At 40.8% G+C, this 19,940-nt stretch overlaps 1 protein-coding gene across 12 annotated transcripts in view; it reads right to left on the bottom strand.

The window, feature by feature from the left end:
- Positions 1 to 19,940, bottom strand: part of SOX5 (SRY-box 5) — a 459,770-nt gene that overhangs the window by 256,256 nt on the left and 183,574 nt on the right. For 8 of the 12 annotated variants that reach the window (XM_021391451.1, XM_021391458.1, XM_021391488.1 and 5 more), the window contains one exon: positions 1,247 to 1,478. In XM_021391451.1, coding sequence (XP_021247126.1) covers positions 1,247 to 1,477 — 231 coding nt within the window. In that variant the 5' untranslated portion in view covers position 1,478. Of the gene's footprint in view, positions 1 to 1,246; positions 1,479 to 5,149; positions 5,567 to 19,940 lie in introns of those variants that run through there. The other 4 variants (XM_021391495.1, XM_021391503.1, XM_021391511.1 and 1 more) reach the window with 2 other exon arrangements.

Here is a 19,940-nt window from a genome sequence, read left to right as displayed (position 1 = left end):
CTCAACAGGGTTCTTTATTCATATGAAGTTACAATAACACCAAAAAATAAGAAAAAAATATATTCTGAGCCACTGTTTGAACTTAAGCACTATATGAAAGAGGAAGAAAAATGGATTGAGATCAGTGAATTATTTTGTCTAGGAGAGCTGCTTCATTGAATATCCACTGGCTTGGTCCTATGAGAGAAAATCTCTAAGGCTTTTTACATAGGGCTTGTTACAGATGTGTAACGAGCTGTAAGGGCTTAAATACCACTATGGAGCTGTTGCAGGCTTTTATGAGAACACACCATCACCTATTTGGTGATGCCTTGTTAAAAGCCTTCAAATATGCAGGTCCATTCATTATCTTCACTTAAAGTGAAATTGTCAGTGCCCTTGTTGAAGTAGGGGACTAACAGAAAAGTTGCAGTCAAGCTGGAAATAGGCAAGAGCCGTGTAAGCGTGTTCACAAAGGTATCTCCGTTAAGGAGCCTAAGTCCTGGAGTTTCAATTCCTTTCCCTACACTTTTCAACCTTTATTAAAACGTATCACAGTACGCTACATTAACGGTCAAACACAATGCCTCCCAGCAGCGATGCTACACTACTAGTGAGGAACATGGCATTGCTTTCTCATCCTTCTTGTTTGCTTTTAGATAAAGCCAGCTCTAGACTTCCAGCGGGCTGCTAAATGTAGTGACTTAAGTCCACAGTGTCATTTGTAAAGCGCACGAAAAAGGTGGTAATTCACATGTGAAACAGTGATAAGCTGATTTACTTCTGTAAACACAATACATTTTCTTGTATGCGTCTCATGTAAAATACATATCAGACTTGAATCTTTAAAAACAACAAAATCCGAAGTTTCTTTTTTTCTTACCCTTTATGCAGACTTTTGTGCCTTACTATTGCATAAACTTGGCACCGGGGTGATATTTCAGACACCATGCCAAACATGACTCTCACTTACAGTGTTCCAAAACCATTTACTGTTTGCTGAACACACACACTTCAAATTCACATTGATGTAGCTAAAAAATTTTAGCACTCTAAATGCCAGCAGGCAAAGGTGAGGAAAAACGGAGTGATTTAGCAGAGGGTAAAGACAGTCCAGCTAGGTCAGAGCTTTCACATTATTGTAGCATGTTCTGTATGTGTAACTATGCATTGTATACTCCATAAAGTTCAGATCTGGATGCCAAACTACTGTAGAGGCAGAATTCAAAGAATGGATGTAAGCACAATAGACCATTAGCAAACCTACCATTGTGTTGTGCTGAGAAGTGGGAGTCCTATGGCCACAGTTCTCTTGCGTCAGCAGAGAAACTGGCTGAAATTCCTCAGAGTGAGGCTTGTTGGGAAAACTCACATGCAAGGGAAGGTGAAAGGCTGGGAGCCCGTCACTCTCCTCTTCTCCCACTTTCTGTCTGCTTGTCACCATGGCTACCTCTCCATCTGCTTCCCCATACGGAGAGGCTGGTCGCTTGGAAGACATCCTGGAAGGAACAAAAGAGGAGAAAATAATGAAACCTCCAAATAAATCCTTAATGCCGTCATTGTGTGGTTAGGGGCCATTGTAACAGAAATGCCTTTTTTGTGCTGGCAGAGAGCAGGAAACCATCCAAATACCACTGCAAAGCATACACAATTGGGAACAATGGCCAAGCAGGTAGCAACAGAACAGTGGCTTGTTTGTTGTGAGAATAATACACTAATATAGCACTCTCCTGTATTCTGGCTTCTTAAACACGAAAATTCACCTAAGAAGACTGCATAATGAAATGCAATTCCTTTTAAAAAAATACCCATCTGGTTTTGAATTTGCAAGAGGCTGTAAGATACAAGCTATTGTCAACTTAGCTTTAAAGGAATAACCCTCCACATGTATTTAACTTAAAAAATAAAATATCAAAATAAAATAAAATAAAATTAGTAAATAAAACAATGTAACAAGATAAGATAAAATAGCTTGCTGTCAAGTCAAAATGTCTGTGTTTATAAAACTTCACTCGTGTGAACGGTAGAGTGTTATAATCACATTGAAAGAATCTTTTCAGGTTCACAGATCTGGGATAATTAAGCAATTAAACATTTGGACATTAATAATCTAAGCTTTTTGACAACACAAATTCAGGGCTCTACTGAGTGAATGAAGACTCGTCAAGATATCTGAGACTTCCTGCCCATAGTCAGACCAGAAAAATACACACCTAACTGTCATTCACATCTATAAATACAAAAGGACACACAACGGAGATGCGTAGGGCACACACCATAAAAACCACACAAAAATCCTGGCTCGAAATTCAAGGCCACTGTCCAAATTTTTTGAGATTGTCTGGTAACATTTTTTTGATATCGTGTACACAGTCACCTTTCAAGAAGACAGAGAGAATCCTTATCTCATCAGAAAAAGTCTTCACCCAAACCAGGCACTACTGAAAATCTTATAAGACAGTCTGAGCCTGGAACACTTCCTGCTTGGGCTTCAAAACAGAGGGGTCCAGTGAGGTATTAAAATGCAAGAGACTTCTGGGATTAATTACAGCAACATTGTTCATGAAAATCAGGGTATGTGCACGGATGGCATAATGGGCCTCTGTGCTAAGCTTGGGCATCTGCAATAAGGAGTGGAATGAAAAGTAAGAAATCCTGCAGACGTAGTCAATAGAAGAAAAGAAAGAAAAATGAGAAATATTCAATGGAAAAGAAGAGGTTATGAACAAGGAAACTGAAGACTATTGTACATAAAAGCTGAAAAGGCAAGCTGAAGTAATACTGTTCCTCCTCAAAAATCTAGCATTTATGATTCTAATTACCCCATTTTGATTTTCCACTTCACAGTTAAAGGGCTGCATTTCAAAAGCCCAGCAGCCTCTTGAACCATGTGTGGGGCTGCTGTGAGGTGGAGCATGTCCATACGATTTGGCATATTGAGCACGAAATGGTTCTTAGCAGCAGTCAACTGGGTCTGAAAACAAACAGTGACTTTAAACAGCCCTTTGTTAGGACTTATTTTGTTTCTAATGATCTCATTTTGCGCTTTACCTCCCGAGCCAAGTTAGATTATATTAAAAAAAAAAAAAGAAAAAAAAAAAGAAAAAAATAATAAAAAAATCCCCACCAGAACCTAAACTCAGCTGCACATCGCCTGTTCTTCTGAACACCACCTATTGCCTGTACATAGAGAAGCAATCTGTATTTTCTATTAATGTTTGACTTAGTCCAACAGACTAACACTTCATACATCCTACCTGAATTCTGTCTTCTAGGCTTCCCCACCTACGTGTCTGCAGAGAAGCATATGTATAAAGACAGAGATCACAGATACACTCTTACTGGCAGTTCTCTACTAGCCCACTGAATTCAGCATTTTACAGCTAATGTTTGGCATGACAGATCCCAAGCTTTTCTACTGCAGAAAACATGGAACACCATCCTGAAGTTAACGTGAATTATTCACATTCTGCATTGCACTGCACCAAGAAACACATTTTCTATTAATTTTGAGTATAACATTTTGGTTACTCATTTCAACACTGGCTTGGATTTTTACAAAATCAGCACTAAACAGTTGTCTCAATTTTGGCAAACAAAAAGGGAGAGACACAAAATCATTAGTCAATTATTGCATAGTTATGTTCTATATTTTAGCACACTTATATTTGATAAGACGTCTAAAAACACTGTAAGCTATCTACCAAATTCTTCACTGCAATTCACTCTCACAATAAAACACAGAGAAAGGATGCCCTCTGTGGTACTGAAGACTTGTTTTACATAGGTCACTCTGAAAGTAATGCCTCCTATTTATTTCCATGGAAGCTACAAGAGATACAAAGAGCACAATAACACTGTTTGATAAAGCAAATTCTCAGCTAAAGAACACTTTTTTTGCAACATACACACCACCATTAGCTGACTCGCATGGATGAACTGACCGAGATGCTCTTCATTTCATGTTGTGACTGCTGTGCAGGGGTGTCCAGAATGTGTCTTATCTTTCACATTGCTGTCACCACTGCTGAAAGGCACCACCCATGGCCTCCCCATGCTCACATCCACTGTTTGGTCTCCATCAACATTCAGCAAGTGTCGATGAATGTCAGTAGGTGCCATTTTTTTTCCACACGAAGAAATTTAATAACACCCCTTTGCTTCAAACGCACTTCCATGTCAGACGCCATTCTGTCAGACTGCCCCTCTGCTGCCTTCTGTCACACAGCAACAAAATGTAATGGAATATTCGTGGGAAGGTTCAACCTCTACTGCCATGCCACCAACATCCGCCTCTGGTGTTGTGGGCCAAAAGAATAAAATAGGAGACATTACTTTTGGAGCAGCCTTTGTATATACTCTGTACCCAAGCTGTGTGAACCCCAAACAACCACAGATTCTGCCATGTGGCTTCACAAGAAGAGTTCGACCACCACATTGAAGTAAAACTCTTCTGCTAACTTTATCAGTGCATATATGGTTTCCCATACAGTGCTCAGTAAATGTGCTCCAGATTGTCATCACCTTCTGCTCGTCACCTGTTCCCAAAAGGACTGACATCATTTTTACAGGGGAAAAACGAGACAATTATGTTTATGATCTAGAAGTAAAACCTATGGGTTGGACTGTAGGTCATAGTAAAATCCAGCAAAGGAAGCAGCAGCTTTTTCCTTCCTCACACAGCTCTTAAAAGATCCTGCTTATATTACAGTCCATTTGGCCATCATAATGCTAGAGGGCTGAGAAATTACTGAAGTGGCTAAGAAAGCCAAGTTAGTGACCCAATTTGCCTCAGCCTCCCAGGTGACCAGGACACTTGAAGAAGCAGTGGCACAGCACTGGATGAGGGTCATGCAGCCCAGGCAATGACCGTAATTTGTTTTCTAGGTAGTTCTATCCAGAGCCAACCTGAGTCGGGCAAAATCTGTGCTTTTTGAAATCCCATCACCACCTTTAACACCTGGCACAAACATCACGGTTTCATGGAAATTACTCCTTAGGAACATCTGGGAAATTTCCACAAGAAAACGTAAGATTTAAAAATATAAATAAATACTTCAATCAGGAATGACTTCCAAAAGGACAGTAAGTACCAAAGAGTACGGCAGCAAAGGATCAAATCACTGACAGGTTCACATGAGTAAGACAACATGACAGAAGGTAAACTCACTCATTATTTCTGCAGCTTTACTGGTCCCTCTTCTGACTTCTAAATGATCCCTCAGTTCATATCCCTTTCACACCTCTTCATTTTCCTAGGCAGCTAATACCAGGTATCAAAAGAGTCCATATCTGAGATGCAAGTAGAGTTCCCACTATAAACAATAAGCAAAAGGAAACAGCTACATTGTGAGTAACAATGTTATCTGAAATTGAGTGCTTTTAAGCAGGTCTATCTATTTATGAAGTTACTAAGATTATACCATTTTAACAAAGGGCTGCCAAACATCTTGGACCTACTTTCAGGGATAACACAATGGTTTACAACTTACATAGACAGAAGATCTTTTCCTCAAATTAGTTTAAACTCAAAAAGGTTTTCAACTACTGTGGAAGAAGCTTTAACAATCACAGAATCATAGAATAGAATCACAGAATGGCTTGGGTTGGAAGGGACCTCAAGGATCATCAAGTCCCAACCCCCCTGCCACAGGCAGGGCTGCCAGCCACTAGATCAAGTACTAGATCAGATCACCCAGGGCCCCATCCAACCTGGCCTTGAACACCTCCAGGGATGGGGGGCATCCACAACCTCTCTGGGCAGCCTATTCCAGCACCTCACCACTCTCTAACAAAAACAATGAAAGAGTATATCTAAAGAATAAATGTCAGCTTCCTCAAACATCAGTAACTTATGGATAGGGAAAAAAAAAAAAAAAACCAGCACAACAAAAACCTAAAAAAAAAAATTAAAAAATCACACATCCAAAAAAATACAAGACATAACTTTCAGAGAATTTGTAACACAGTGGACGAGAAACTGAATCTAATAGGACATCCCTGAAAGTGGAATCCAGACTCTGAAGATTTGCAAGAAAAGCTGAATTTGGAATTGCCATTAATCACTTCTACTGAATACAAGTCCAATACCTAAGTATTAATTTCTTTTAGACAACTTAACTGCTAAGTTGAGATGTAGTGAGAAGCAGCAGAACTCATCCCACTGTAGAGACATACCTGAATTATAAACCCTGAGCCCAGACTTGATTTTGATCAAGGGTTAGGATGGAACTGAAGATTTAGATCTGGTGACTAGTTCAAAATACATGGTGATGAACTCTATTTCTTGTAAAGGGACACTTTTCTGTTTTCAGAATGGCTTCCCGATATGCAGAATTGTGTTAAATTTTCATTAAATACACGCATTTTCTAGTAGCAAAAGTATAGTTTTTTGTTGGGGTTTGTTTGTTTGTTTTCCAGGGAGATAAAATCTCAACCTTCTAACACATTCTTAGCCCACAAATTCTTGATGTGGTTCATTTTACAGTAGAAGGTGGTTCTCCATATCTTTCTTTATACCCTTTCAATTTACAGCTGACTTTCTGCAGGCTTAAACTGTGCCTACTGATCTCACTGCTTTCAGACTGACTGCAGTACGATGGGATTTTCCCACTGCAGATGAAGAGATGCGCTGCATCCACATGAATCGTTTCTTCGTGCCACATACAAGTATTTGTTCTACCTCAAAAATTTCAGTCTAGCAAATAACATCAGCTTGTTTTTTCCCTTCAGTTTAACTACCTCAAAAAGTGATCTTTTCACAGATCTACTTTTTTATTGTTATTTCTAACAGAACCTCATTTAGATATCTCCACTACGTCTGTTCGTTGGTTCATTTGATACATGGCTGTACACCCCAAGTAAATCTAAAGCAGCATCCAGTATTCAAGGAGATAGTGCCCTCTAGCACACAAGCAGCATCCATCCCAGTTTGATTGCTCACGCCATAAAATTTCATAAATTTTATGTCATAAAACTCTAATCTTGTTACATTAAGCAAAATACCTCAGAAACATTTCAGATACCCACAAAAGCTTTTGGAGAAATGGCTTATCCATGTCTTCAAAAGTGACAAACACAGATGTGTCAGGAGAAAAAGATATGAGGCCATAAATCTTAACTTGTTGGGAGTTAATTAAGGGATTCATCAATCACTGCACAGCTAACACCATACATACACAGGCAAAATCCCGTCAGCTGCCACAACCTACAGCAATCTACAGGTTAAAAACTCCCAAAGTCCCTCTCTTCTGACTATTTATAAATGACTTTGTATAATCTAGCATTAAGACCTGTAATTATAAAACAGCATTAAAACAGGCCTGCATAGTTATGGATAATTATAGTTGGTACACTTTTTAAAGAAATAAAAAGCTTTTCCATTCAAACGCAGGCTTTGCCTTTTTGACAGCTCCAAGTCCACAGGATGTAGAGAGATGATTTAAATTGTATGTCAAATTTTTGACTGTGTGAGACTTTCTTTTTGCCCTTCTCCAGGGAGGCCTTGTTGTGTTCTCACCATAACCAGGCGTGACAGCCTGGCGTCGCGGAGCCAGCTCCGGAATCGGCATGAAAACGCTCACCTCTTGGGTTTCGTGGGCAGCCACTGGCTCCGTCCTTCCCATGGGCAGGGTTGGGCTCGTTCAGCTCCACAGGGAGCAGGCAGGCAGAGGGACACGTACCAAGCAAACAGACACACGGACACAATGGGCAGCTCGGATCCCTCAGCCACAGCGCGAGGTTAATTCGGACCAACAACTGCACCGTGAATTTATTCGCTAAGACGGTTTGATTTCAAGCCAAATGCTGTAAATTAAACCAGTCCCACATACTGCAGTGGGATTTCTGACTCTTCCTGATCTGCAGGGATATTTCTCTTTAATTTATACATGGGAAATCCTGTAGATTCTGCTCTTCCACAGAATAATAGGTGGGCAGTCACAAGCTTACTCACACCATCAGAAATGTATCTGCCCCATCTCTGTTCACATTTAGCACAAACGACACAGCTCATACTCCCGGACTTACTGAAGCCACGGTTTCTACAGGCAGCCTGACCAAAAGGTGCCAATTAATACAAATGACCATCTCCATCCCATGCTGGTCCCAAACTGTTTATGCATGCTGAATAACTGGTACCTCTAAAAAACAGACACCATTCGTTTTGACAGGATCCCTTGTGTAACAAGGTATTACTCAACATGAGTAAGGGTGGCAGACTCCCACACTCTGTCCCACTGGGAACTGCAAGCCTGACTTGTTTCTACACATACCACTAAAAACAGACTTCTCTTGGCAATGTCTTTGAGTCATTTGCAGCCTGGTTTGGAATTCTTTACTGAAGTAATTTTACAATTTAAAAAAAAAAGAAAGCAGCAAACATCCTCAATCTACTAATCAATAAATGTATGTGCTTCATGCACACCCTCAGCTGTCACTCGCGCTGAGATGCAATAAGCTGTTAATTATTACTTTCGGAGATCATATCCATCAGCCATCTTTAAAAATGCACACATGCTACAAATAAGTTGTGTTATTCAAATAAGGTTTTGGTGAATAAATTACATCAGTTAATAAGTAATGAAATCGCAGTGGCATAACCTGTACAGTACCTCTGAGCACTCCTCTTCCCCCATAGCCAGCACCAGAACCTCTATGGGTAAGGCCACCCAAGAATTACCACCTCATTTTCTCTTTTTTCCACTCCCTTTTGCTTTCCACATTTTCTCCATGAATGGAGGGTAACATCGACAAAAATCTTTTAGTACAACCAGTTTAGAGATTCTGAACATAAAATGGGCAGGGAACGCTAGCCTCCATCTATTTTAAAGTTTGCATTGTGAAGTGCAGCAATGTATCTTCATGGCAGGGCGACTGACAAACCTGATATCCTATATACTGTGGAAGCTGTCTCCTGAGAAAAGATACTTTGCAGAATTCCAGTGGTAAATGGTTTCATTCTGACAAGTTTCAGGGCCTTCTAATAAGAAAGTCACCGTAAGTGTCTCTCAATAAAACATTAAACAAAAATCCTGTAAAACTTTTTATTTTCATAAGAAAAATCAAAATAAAAGCTTTCCATGAAATTTAAGCTCTAAACTCAAAATTCATAGTCTCAATTTTTTTTTTTCACTTGCAAGGAATTTTTGCAAAAAAAATAAAAAAAATTAAAACCACTGAAAAATCAAGTTCAGGAAAAATACAGCGTGAAGAAAATTCATGTTGAAAGTTCCCAAGCAGGTAAGTAGGAAAGATCTTTTGTGTACAACAAAGTTTCTTGGTGAAATAGCCTAGTCTGTAACAAACCAAGCCTTGACCACTACTAAATCTGAAAGCTGATAAAGCAACTCCTATCAAGACACTATATTCCATTTCTGCAAATAATACTGCACAGTTCTTCTGCAGATCCGAAACAGGACTTTGCACTGACAGCCCTGTTTTGTACAGTGTAGGTGCAGAGCAGGGAAGTTTAGCCATTTTCCCCTGACACACTGCAAACTCAGATGTGGCACGAGAACCTTGCATCCTGCTTTTGTTTCATACCTGTGACTTCCTAAGCCTTTTGTTCTTCACCAATTGGTATGCCTATTGAAGGAGCCTCAAAATCTTGCAGTGCATTTCCAAATCATAAAAACATGTAAAGCATGTTTCTAAAAGACCAAACTTCAAAATGTGGATTTTTAAAGAACTTCTCCAAATGGAAGGTTTGAGCCACATAACGAAAATGTGGTCAGTGTGCAGGCAACACACAAATGTAGTGGTGCAGTGTCAAGGCGCTGAGCATCTATCAGCACAAACTCAGAAACAGCAGGATGCACTCACTGTTGATGTTTCAAGTAAACTGAGCCTGATCACTGGCCTCTTTCATGCAAAAGACTCTGCTTGGATGATTTTGAATTAAATCCACAAGCTCATTTATTTTCCAGTGCATCCTCAAATTAGCTCTGGCTTCCCACCCTCCTCCCCAACCCTTTAGAAATGAACCTCCCTCCTGCTCTTCAGCTCCTCATACCTCTTGGCTTATTACACTTTTCTTTATTTATTTTTTGGTATTTGCCCTAATACTACAGTAGAATTAGCAGAGTTCTGGTTTTACTTTCATGTAAAGTTCTAGGAACTACTCACCACTAAGAACTACCCCTGTCACTGTGACATTAGGTAACCATCACTGCCTGCTGAACCACCAACTGGAGTCTAGTCAAATAGTTGAGATTTCAGGCCCTGAAACTTCCCTGTACAAACCAATTCCCGAAAACAACGGAGAAGCACGCAGTCAGTCTCCAGCTGCTGAGTGGGAGAGCAGTACTGCGTGCTGCAAGAAACCCATACATCACATGCAGACGTGCATACTGAACTTCCATTGACAGTGAGTGAAGTGAAGGCAAAGAGATGAAAACGCTTTAAAGTTATGATAATTATGAATGACTTCCTACAAAGACATTTGAGGAAGCTCAGGCTCATTTAGAGAAGTTAGCTAATACTAAAACTTCTGCAGTGCAGGGGGCTTATTCTTGGTCATGCATATTCTTTGCCGAACCAAGCTGAACACTGAATTTTCTCCAAGCGTTACTAAATGATGAATTATTTTCAGTGGAATCAACATTAATAATAAAACTCTCTCCCAGAAGACACCCAGATATCAGCATGACAAGCCATACTGCTGATTGAGACTTAGCTAAGTTATGACACAACATTTCCCACTCTTCCACCAGGCCACGGCCTAACAATGCCAGGTCCAAGGGAACAGCCAGCCAGCTGCAAGCTCCCCTCACTTTCCCTATTTACATATCAAACTCAACAAATTGATTTTTTTTCAGTCTTTCTAAACTTCTGCATCACCAGAGTTTGTGTACAATCCCAAATGAAGTAGAAACAAAAATTAGAAAAAGGAAAATTAGCATCCCTCCCCCCCCACCACTTCACTCTGAATTTCCCTACATACTGGTAGCTCAGAGTAAGAAGTTTATGTTGCATGCACATTTGATTCTAATCAACACACAAATAATGGCACTTTCAAAATTGTTTTCAATATACCTTCTGATGCTTATGCATCTGACCTTACTGTTCTGCCACTCTTACATAAACTCTTGGTCCAGTCTCGACTTGGATATGCACTTGCATCTTGCACACTGCTTTATAACAAAAATGCAAATAAACACAGGAACACCTACACGCATACATCCATATGCTTACTGTGCATCTGCTGGTCAAACTGATAACGCTAGTGAAGTACATATGTACATACATTCCTGGCTTGAACTTGTATCAGGGAAATACTGGGCCTCTACTAAACAACTTCCATGGGAGAAGAACTAGGGCCTCAGAGAGCCTGTGTGTACCAGTAAGAACTGTAAGCAGAGTGAAAAGTTTTCTCCATGTGTACGCAAAAACATACTGAGGCAGAGCAATGTCTCTAACGGATACAGTTTCTTTCCAACAGGTTAATTCCAGCTGCCTGGAACTTCTGTTATTTTTTTGTTCACATGCATGTGTCTGCCCATCCTCCCCCTCCTTTGGGGGGGTTTGTACATGACAGGTGCATTCTTAGCCCAGGAACAAATAACCCTGAAAGACTGAGAAAGAAAAATCAAACTGAACTTGAAGACAAAATGACAGGGAATAAATACATTATTGCTTTTCTATTATGCTAAAAACAAAAAACAAAAAATTTCGAACATCTATAATGTCTAAGCAATTTGAGGTAGAATTTCCAAAGCTGAAAAGAGATTGTTCCAAAGCCCAGATGTTGCCTTTCAGAAACCAGTGAAAATTGCTGCCTCTGAAAACTACTCTGAAATACAAATAGAATAAAACAGAAATTGTTTAAATAATTTTACTCAGACGTTCTGACGACATTCCAAAAGAGGAAGATGATTTTTTTCCAAGTGTTCAGGTGGTTCTGCATCCACCAAAGTGCTGCAGTGCAACCACAGAGCCAGGTCACCTCTGCTCCTAGAAATGCACTGCACGAAGGGTAGAACATTAATGTTTGTGGGCTGCTGCGAGGCTCTGGCTTCACTCCTCAGTGCAACGTGCAGTCAAGCTGCCTCCATTCATGCTGCGAGGCTGAGAGCTGTTATATTGTTTGGTTTGAGGTGCTACTGAGCCCCTCTCCAAGTGCTGATGGCAGACGCAGAGTGTTTCCCACTGCTGGGACCGCACACCTCAGGAAGTGCACTGACTTAAGCCCATCACTGCCTAACAGCTCGTTTTTTTCTACATCTGATTCCAAAGTGCCTACCGAATTTCAAGAGAAAGGACAATATTTATTACAAGTCACAATAGTCGATAATTACCCATCCTAAGTCACGTTAATCCTAGATGCTGCTGGAGCAGCTACATCATTGGAACACAGCTATTATCCATACAGCATGTATTCCCAAGCACAAACAAATGTGTATTGCTTATCATAAAAAAAACACTAGCACTCAGATAAAAGAGAGACTGTTCCAAAGAGACAGCATACTTTTAGGACCATAAGGAGTATGGAATATAATTTTAGGACAGTACGGTGGCAGGCACTGAATCACTGCTGTAAAAAGGTGCCCACTCTCCAGATCTTTGGGATTTGGGTGGGAAGGAGGTGAGAAACCCTGAAAGCAGCATCTTTTCCCCCAGGGGCTTCAGAGGAAGGCGCCTTCCAGCCCTCCAGAGGTGCTTTGTCTACCTTCGGGCACGCTGTTTAGCAGGACTCCCGTGGAGCTCCACAAAGCCCCAGCTGTACAAACCAGTGCTGCCAAGGCACACTGCTACGGGAAGGACAGAACAGGGAGGGTGTCTAACGGGCTGACCACTGACCGAGCCTGTGAGGATAAAGGAGCCTTGGTGGGGAGAAGCAATCAGACAGTGCTGTTTGTTTATTTTACCTCCCCCACCACACACTGGATCCTTTTTTTGTTTTTTTTTTCATTAATAAAACCATACCCCTCGGAGAGGCCTTTGTGATCTACAAGGGGCACAGCCCCTCTTCCTTAGCACCGGCGAGTTTACGTAGGCAGATTCATTCAAATGCATCCTAAAATAAAGACCAGACTCTTCCCGCATTGCACTGTCCACATGCTGCCTTCAAACACGCTTTAAAAAATCACCAGTAAAGTGTGCTTGGATAGAACTGCTATTACCAGGATGTAGTAAAACAACTTAGCAGTTTAAGAAACATTGCCACAGCGGTCCGACTTCAGAAGAGAGCTAGAGTCTTCTGAAGAAAAAAAAAATATATATATATATATACACACATTACAGTAAAGTAAACCTGGCTGCTATTGCCATAACAAGTGGCATAATAGCTTTCTGAAAAAGACCTCCTCCCCACTGGGAATACACCTAATTATATTAGGAGTGAATCTGAATCCAGATGTTCAAATCCAAAACATTTGTTAGGGTTATTGTAAGAAGGAGGAATTTGAAGGGCACCTTCGGTCTGTGTAATGAAGGGATGATTCAGATTCCTTCATGCTAGGAGATAGGTGCTGAGCATCTTGAAAAAAATAACTTATGTATTAAACAAAAGTGGACCTCCAAACTTCCTTAGTTGCCACTTTTTTCCAATCTTCAACCCCTTCCCTCTGCTTTTTTTTCTTTTTCTATGCACCTGGCTTTGGCACTAAAAAGAACTCAAAAATGATCAGATATATTTGCCCTGTATCCCCATAAAAAGGTGCTGCACGTGCAACAGAAAGCAGATCTCCCAGCAAGCCAGCTGAAGCACCTGGAGGCGGCACCAGGAAGAGCACTGCTCAGCTGGAAGAGGATGCCCAGCACAACATGGGCTGCCTGCTGCAGGCATAATGATCAGTAAGGAATAATTGCAGTCGTATTACACTAAGACACCGAGAAAAAACACTGATTCATTTGTAACAGCCAAACACCTCCCTAGGTTGATCAAAGGCAGATGACCAGGCTTTCAAGGTTAACAGCATGAACTGGTACCAACACCAAAGGTCCACCATTCCATTTTTCAAGTCAGAAGAGTAATAAGCAGCCTCTGGTTTGGGTGAGTAGTCATCTGGTGAGCTCTACAATTGTTTGAATGACATCTCAGATAGAGGATTGGTTGACAACTGATGTACGCCACAAAAATTTAATTCTGCAGTATGACAATGTCCTTAGGAGCTGATCATCACTGAAGAAGCACAAACATGGAAACCTCAAGCACGTAACTGACTGCATGTGGGCTACTGAAACACAGCATAAGGAACTCAGAGGGCTGCTATTCAGTGCCCAGTTAACAGCAGCTGCCTCTGTGACCCTGCATAATTTACTGAATCTTTCTGGCTCCCAGTTTCTCTATTTCTACACAAGAGATAAGAATGTTTAAAAGCTTTATACAAAGCTTTGCAAGCTCTGTTTTTCTTTTTCTATTTTTTTGAAAGAAAATATTTTATTGGTGATCATTGTTTGTATTACTTGCTTATACCATTAACTTACCTGATAGTTTTGCCTAAGCAAGGGGAAAAATTAAGTAACCTATTCAGCTACTGTTTCTTGTAACTGCCAGACTGTTTCTTTATCTAGTCTGACAACAGAACCAAAGAATCTTTTTTCTTTTTAATATATTGGCCATATCTATGTAGAAATCTATTAATCTTTCTCCTCTGGACAGTGATAATGCGAAAAAAAAAACCCAACCGAACAACAACCAAAACCATAAACAACAACTAGAACAAACACCACATACTAGCATTTAGCAGGAGAATTTCACTGAGTCCTCTTCACTGCCCCATTCAGTTTCCCTGGATTCCCTTCTCCGTCCTCCACACAAGATTAGAGCTTACCCCTTTGCAAGGTAAAGCCATGGCAATTTACAATTACTGAGTGCTTTTTACTCAGAAGAACTAATTGAAAAAGATCTCACATCTGGCATCATACAATACTGCTGACAACGCCCATTGCACCAGTTTGGTTCCTGTCTACTCACCAAGCTGCCCCGTATGGCACACTAGTAGAAGCCTGAGCCCCAGGCACTCTCCCACAGGGATCCAGGGCCCAGCTTGGGCAGCAACCCACTAGCTCTGTTTCCAGTTTTTTCTTTTATTCAATAGCCGTGATGAGAATTCCTTAGTACAGCGAAAATGAGGAACATCTCAGTCAATCAAATGCCTCATCAAGGTAACGATGAATAGCCAAAACATGTCCCCTTTTCAACCTCTGCCCTGTTAACTAAATCCAAAGGCACATCGAAACGACACAATTCCCTAGGAAGGGCAGCTTTTCTATCACTATAACTTATGCCTACCTCCTTCATTCACAAACTGAAAGCACTCTCCTGTTCAGCCTCTCTCTTGCAAATGGCTCACACAGGTGCACAGGGTACGTCATGGATAACAAGCACAAGCCAGATTCATAAAAGTGCCAAAAAATTAAAAAAGGGGAGGGGTTGTCTTGCTGCAAGAGATCTTCAAATATGCTTCCAGTAGAATGATGCCCAAGCACTTCTGAAATTCTGACTAGGAGCCCATCTATGCCTTGAAACAGCCTCATGCCTCTACCAACTTCATCCCACTTCTCTCCTCTCCTTCACACAGTTTACTGGAGAGCTTTTTATACTTGCACTACTCTTTTCATCCTTAAAAGCACTTAGAAATACTAATTACTCTTCATATATCCTTTCTGTGAAGTAAATAAGGATTATTATCCCCTCTGAAGTAAATAAGGATTACTAACTCCTTTTTACAGATTGAGGGAATGGAGGAGAGGATTTAAAGTGGTCTGTGCACCATGACGTAGAGAGACAATATTGAAACATGGATTAAGATACAGAAGTTCTCCATCCTGTGCTCAGGCCACGGTAGTCTAAATCTTATCCTTCCATTTGCAAATGATACTCCCAGTCCAATTGTTTCTATCTGCTGGTTGATGATCAGATATTTAATGTCTGACACAAAATGAAAACATGAACTCTAGCACAGTGCCTCCTATTTATCATGCCCCATTACTTACACTGGGCGGTAACATGTGCCCGTATGATGGTTTTCAATTTTATTATAGCCTCTATTTGCTCACTCACTTAAGATGTTTAAAGAAGAGTTGTATGGATTATCAGACAGCCTGAAAAGTTCAGTTCAGAGCTCTTCAAACACTGTCATTTTCATCTTATTAGCACAAGTAAAGTAAAAGCCTTAGGCAGGTAATTTAACATCCAGTCTATCCAAAGGGACTTCTAAAGGAAAAGTCAACCTTTGTAAATTGTTTGTGATAATCTCCAAATTGATCATTAATTATCAGCTGCTACCAAGCGTTTCTTCCACCAGTGGTACTGTGAACATAATGCATTCCCCAGAAATCCTGCTATTGTTGCCGCAACCCGGGTTGTCAGCCATCAACAATGCAGTCCCAGGGAGGCTGCAGTCCAGCCAAGTGGATCCTGTCCTGTCCATGTTTCCTGGGCAGTTTAAAAATTCCTTATTTTTAAACATGAAGGCATCCATTACAGACGTTATATTTTATATTTGATACCTTCATGCATATAGTAGAAATTGCAATTAATTTAGAGCTGTTCAATTGCGTATTATAAAACACGCATTAACTTGCACTGCCGAACTAGGGCTGATGTAGAGAAACTTCATTTTTCTATTTGCAGTTTTCTCATTTTCTTCTACTGGAAACGAATGCTGAAAATCCAAAACCAAAAATCTAAAAAAGTACCTTTCCATACTTCTGTGAAAAAGAAATCAAGGTGAGAGAGCTGGAAGCACAGCAGATAGATGCTTGCCACCCTCATGCTGGCCTATTTTGGACAAGAAACTGCTCAACAAAATGCAATTGCAATGTGATATAAAAAGCTGTGAGCAACATTTTCCAGAATTGTCGGGCATGATAAACAGTTTAGAAGGATTTTGGACTATTCTATGTCAAAAGCGTGGCATCCGACATTCTCACAGTTCCTAATCTAACTCCACTGAACTTAACGGATAATCTCCACTTAACTTCCAGAGAACACTTCTGGATGTCACGCACCTTGCATCTTCAGTGTGATCAAACACACCTGACAAGCCATGTTTTGAAAAACTGCCTCATCAACTATGAAAACCACCACAACACCAATGAACTGCAAGCTTGGCAACTGTCTCATCGTGCATTCTCAGGAACATCATAGTTTTAAGAAATAAAAAATAACCATTAAGTGGAAGATAGACACAGGCAATAAGAAACTTGCATTAATCTTTAAAAATGGTCTGTGGGTTAGAAAAAGAGAAAACAAAAAAACCAGGTGGAGCTCCCACTACCCTGGGTGGTAGGTATAACACAGCAGTGGCTGAAGCCTTCTGTATTTGAGAATGGCGCTCCTAGCAGCACTGTAACACATTCCTCTATTTTTGTAATAGAACCAATACAGAATAATTCTACACATGTGCAACCATGTTATCTTCAACACATGCAGACACAGAGTACAGGAGCCCTGTTCAGACCAGAGATGACTGACACTCCTTACCCAGTCCATTAGCGGTACCACCACACTGATTCCTGATGATGTTAAATGCAAGCAGATTACAGTTGTGAAGATGGAAAAAGACAGCAGTCCCAGAGCTGAAAGAAGAACCATCCCTCAAAAGCAGTTTTGCTCACATTCTCTCAAATTCATGTAATTTAGGCTTCCAATTGTAGCACAGGCTTTTTAAAGGATACACATGAAAATTTTAGTTCAAAGGGTAGAACAACTGAAATGGAATAGTCTCTTACAGACAGAAGACACACAATTTTGCTAAAAAGCAAGGGAATGGACTTGCATTTTCTTCAGTGAGATGGTGCCAATGAACGGGGCGCAGCTCTTGAGGGAGGTTGAGCTTTAAGCCCTGGCCTGTTTCACAGGCTAACATGCCAACCTGAGCTAGCATGGGGCAATCCCCATGACCCAACGGGGGTCACAGCACCTGGAACTTCCTTACTAACCAGCCCCAGGCAGGGGATGCTTTAAGAATGATATACATCATCTAGTTTTGTTTCCTTGTCTGATTTGAGGCCCTCTTATTGCTGCTTTCCTAGGCCCTGCAGAACCAATTACTCTATAGGCCACTGAGCAGCATTTTATTCTTGTCGCACAGCAGAGAATAACATGCTAATTGCAGATCAGATTTAGCCCCCTCCCCCCGGATTTGCATAACTTATTTCCACTCTGACTGTGGAGTCCACTCTGGGTCCACTCTGACTGTGAAAAGACACAAAATAAATATTTTTCAGAAAGGCAGGTACTACCATGAGGAGAACTCAAGCTGCACAGTGTGCATGGAGGTTGCCATCCAAGATCATGAGAAACCTCAGCTTGACTGCCAGATCCTGGGCTGAAATTGTTGGACCAAAAATTAAAGAATGTGCTCAGAAGTACAAACAAAATGCAATTTAGGGAGAGAAAATAAATCCTGTGATGTCACTTACAGCTAGCTCTTTTCAGTAGAATCACACTAAATACTATCAATGCATGCTTAACATTGGAAATGAGATGTAACATCAGTAAACAATTTAATAATCCAGTTAGAGAAGCAGCAACTGCTTGGCTGCTAATGAACAGTATGATATCAAAGTTGTCATCTCTTAAATGGAGCCTTGGTGATTTTACATACATGTTAGCCCTGATTAATTCAATTGTGCCCTGTGCATGCTTAGTGCTGCGCAGACAGAGGGGAACAGTCTCTCTGAGATCTCTCAGAGGATTGCGTGAGCTTTGAAATCCCGGCCCCTATGACGTTCCACGAAACCAAACTCAGCTCACTTGCCAGGAAGCAATAAAAGCAACAAGGAAACCATTCCTGTGAGTGCATCTCAACAGAACCAAGGCCCGCTTAAGCCACCAGGGAGGGAAAGTTATCTAAAGCTCTCCGGTACCACTGCTTGCTTTCAGCAGTCCTCAGTCTGTATTAGCAGCTAACATCTGAGGAAAGGAAAGGTTTTCTGCTTGGCAATGCTGTGGTGTTAATGTAACACAATCTGTTAAATGAAAAAGCAAAATTAATTCCAATTTGGTGTCTTCACATTTCACACTCCAGAGACTCTTACGGACTGAATGAAAGACAAGAAGGGGAAGGGAAGAAAAAAATTTAGGGAGTTTTTCCAAACTTAATCACCTACTTCATTGAATTTCACCTAATTAAATCAAGAGGCAGTCCAAAGGAAAACTAAGAAAGGTGTTTTATTTATATTGGGATTTCTTACAATAGCATAAGAAATGTCTATCTGTCCATGTCCCATTGCCTGCTGCCCCTCTTCCTCCTGTCCCTCCACAGTTCAGCTGTTTAGCCTTACTTCATCCGCACAGTAAGGAATGGATTAAGCAGAATTACTTACTGCTATGCCAATTACAGAGGGATTAATTACAACTTTGCCTCCTGTCCCTCTAAGGTTGCGAGTTTGTCCACCAAAATAAAGCTGAGTTCAGCTATGTGGATGGCTGCAAATACTGCAGGAGACAGAGGAACTGAGTTTTTCTCTTGTACTCAAAGATTTGCCTGCAGTGCAGTGACTTAACCTAAATTCTTAACTCTAGGCAAAAGGGTTTCACAACTGAGCTACTGTGCCACTCGGTGCTTCAGCAGTAAAAGGAGCTGGCAATAACACCTATTTAACAGTGACATCATGCAAGTTAATCCCTTCATATTCATAAAGCACCTTGAGATCTTAGCACGGAGGACACAAGGTAAGTACCAAGTTTTGTCACTACTGCAATAAATCGTGGCATGTTCCAGTCAGACTGTACTGAACTCTCTGGACTTCAACTCAGGACATCTTTGGCTTCTTGAAGTACACATGCCTTGTCCAAACCAAAAAACTGGGAAGCTACACAAGATTTTTTTTTGTCTCCAGACCATTTCTTTCTTATTCATTTTTTTCTGAAGAAATTCTTCTCCATGCCACCCACATTCGCTTCCAGGCTAATTATACTGTGAGAGACAACAAGCATAAAGCTGATTATAGCGTACTGAGGCCAGGGAAGGCCTCATCAAACAAACAGGACAACTTCCCTTGGTCTG

The sequence above is a fragment of the Numida meleagris genome, chromosome 1 (genome assembly GCF_002078875.1).
Source record: "Numida meleagris isolate 19003 breed g44 Domestic line chromosome 1, NumMel1.0, whole genome shotgun sequence".
Classification (NCBI taxonomy): domain Eukaryota; kingdom Metazoa; phylum Chordata; class Aves; order Galliformes; family Numididae; genus Numida; species Numida meleagris.
Note: the sequence above shows the minus strand (reverse complement) of the source record. Positions and strands in the feature narration are given on the sequence as shown.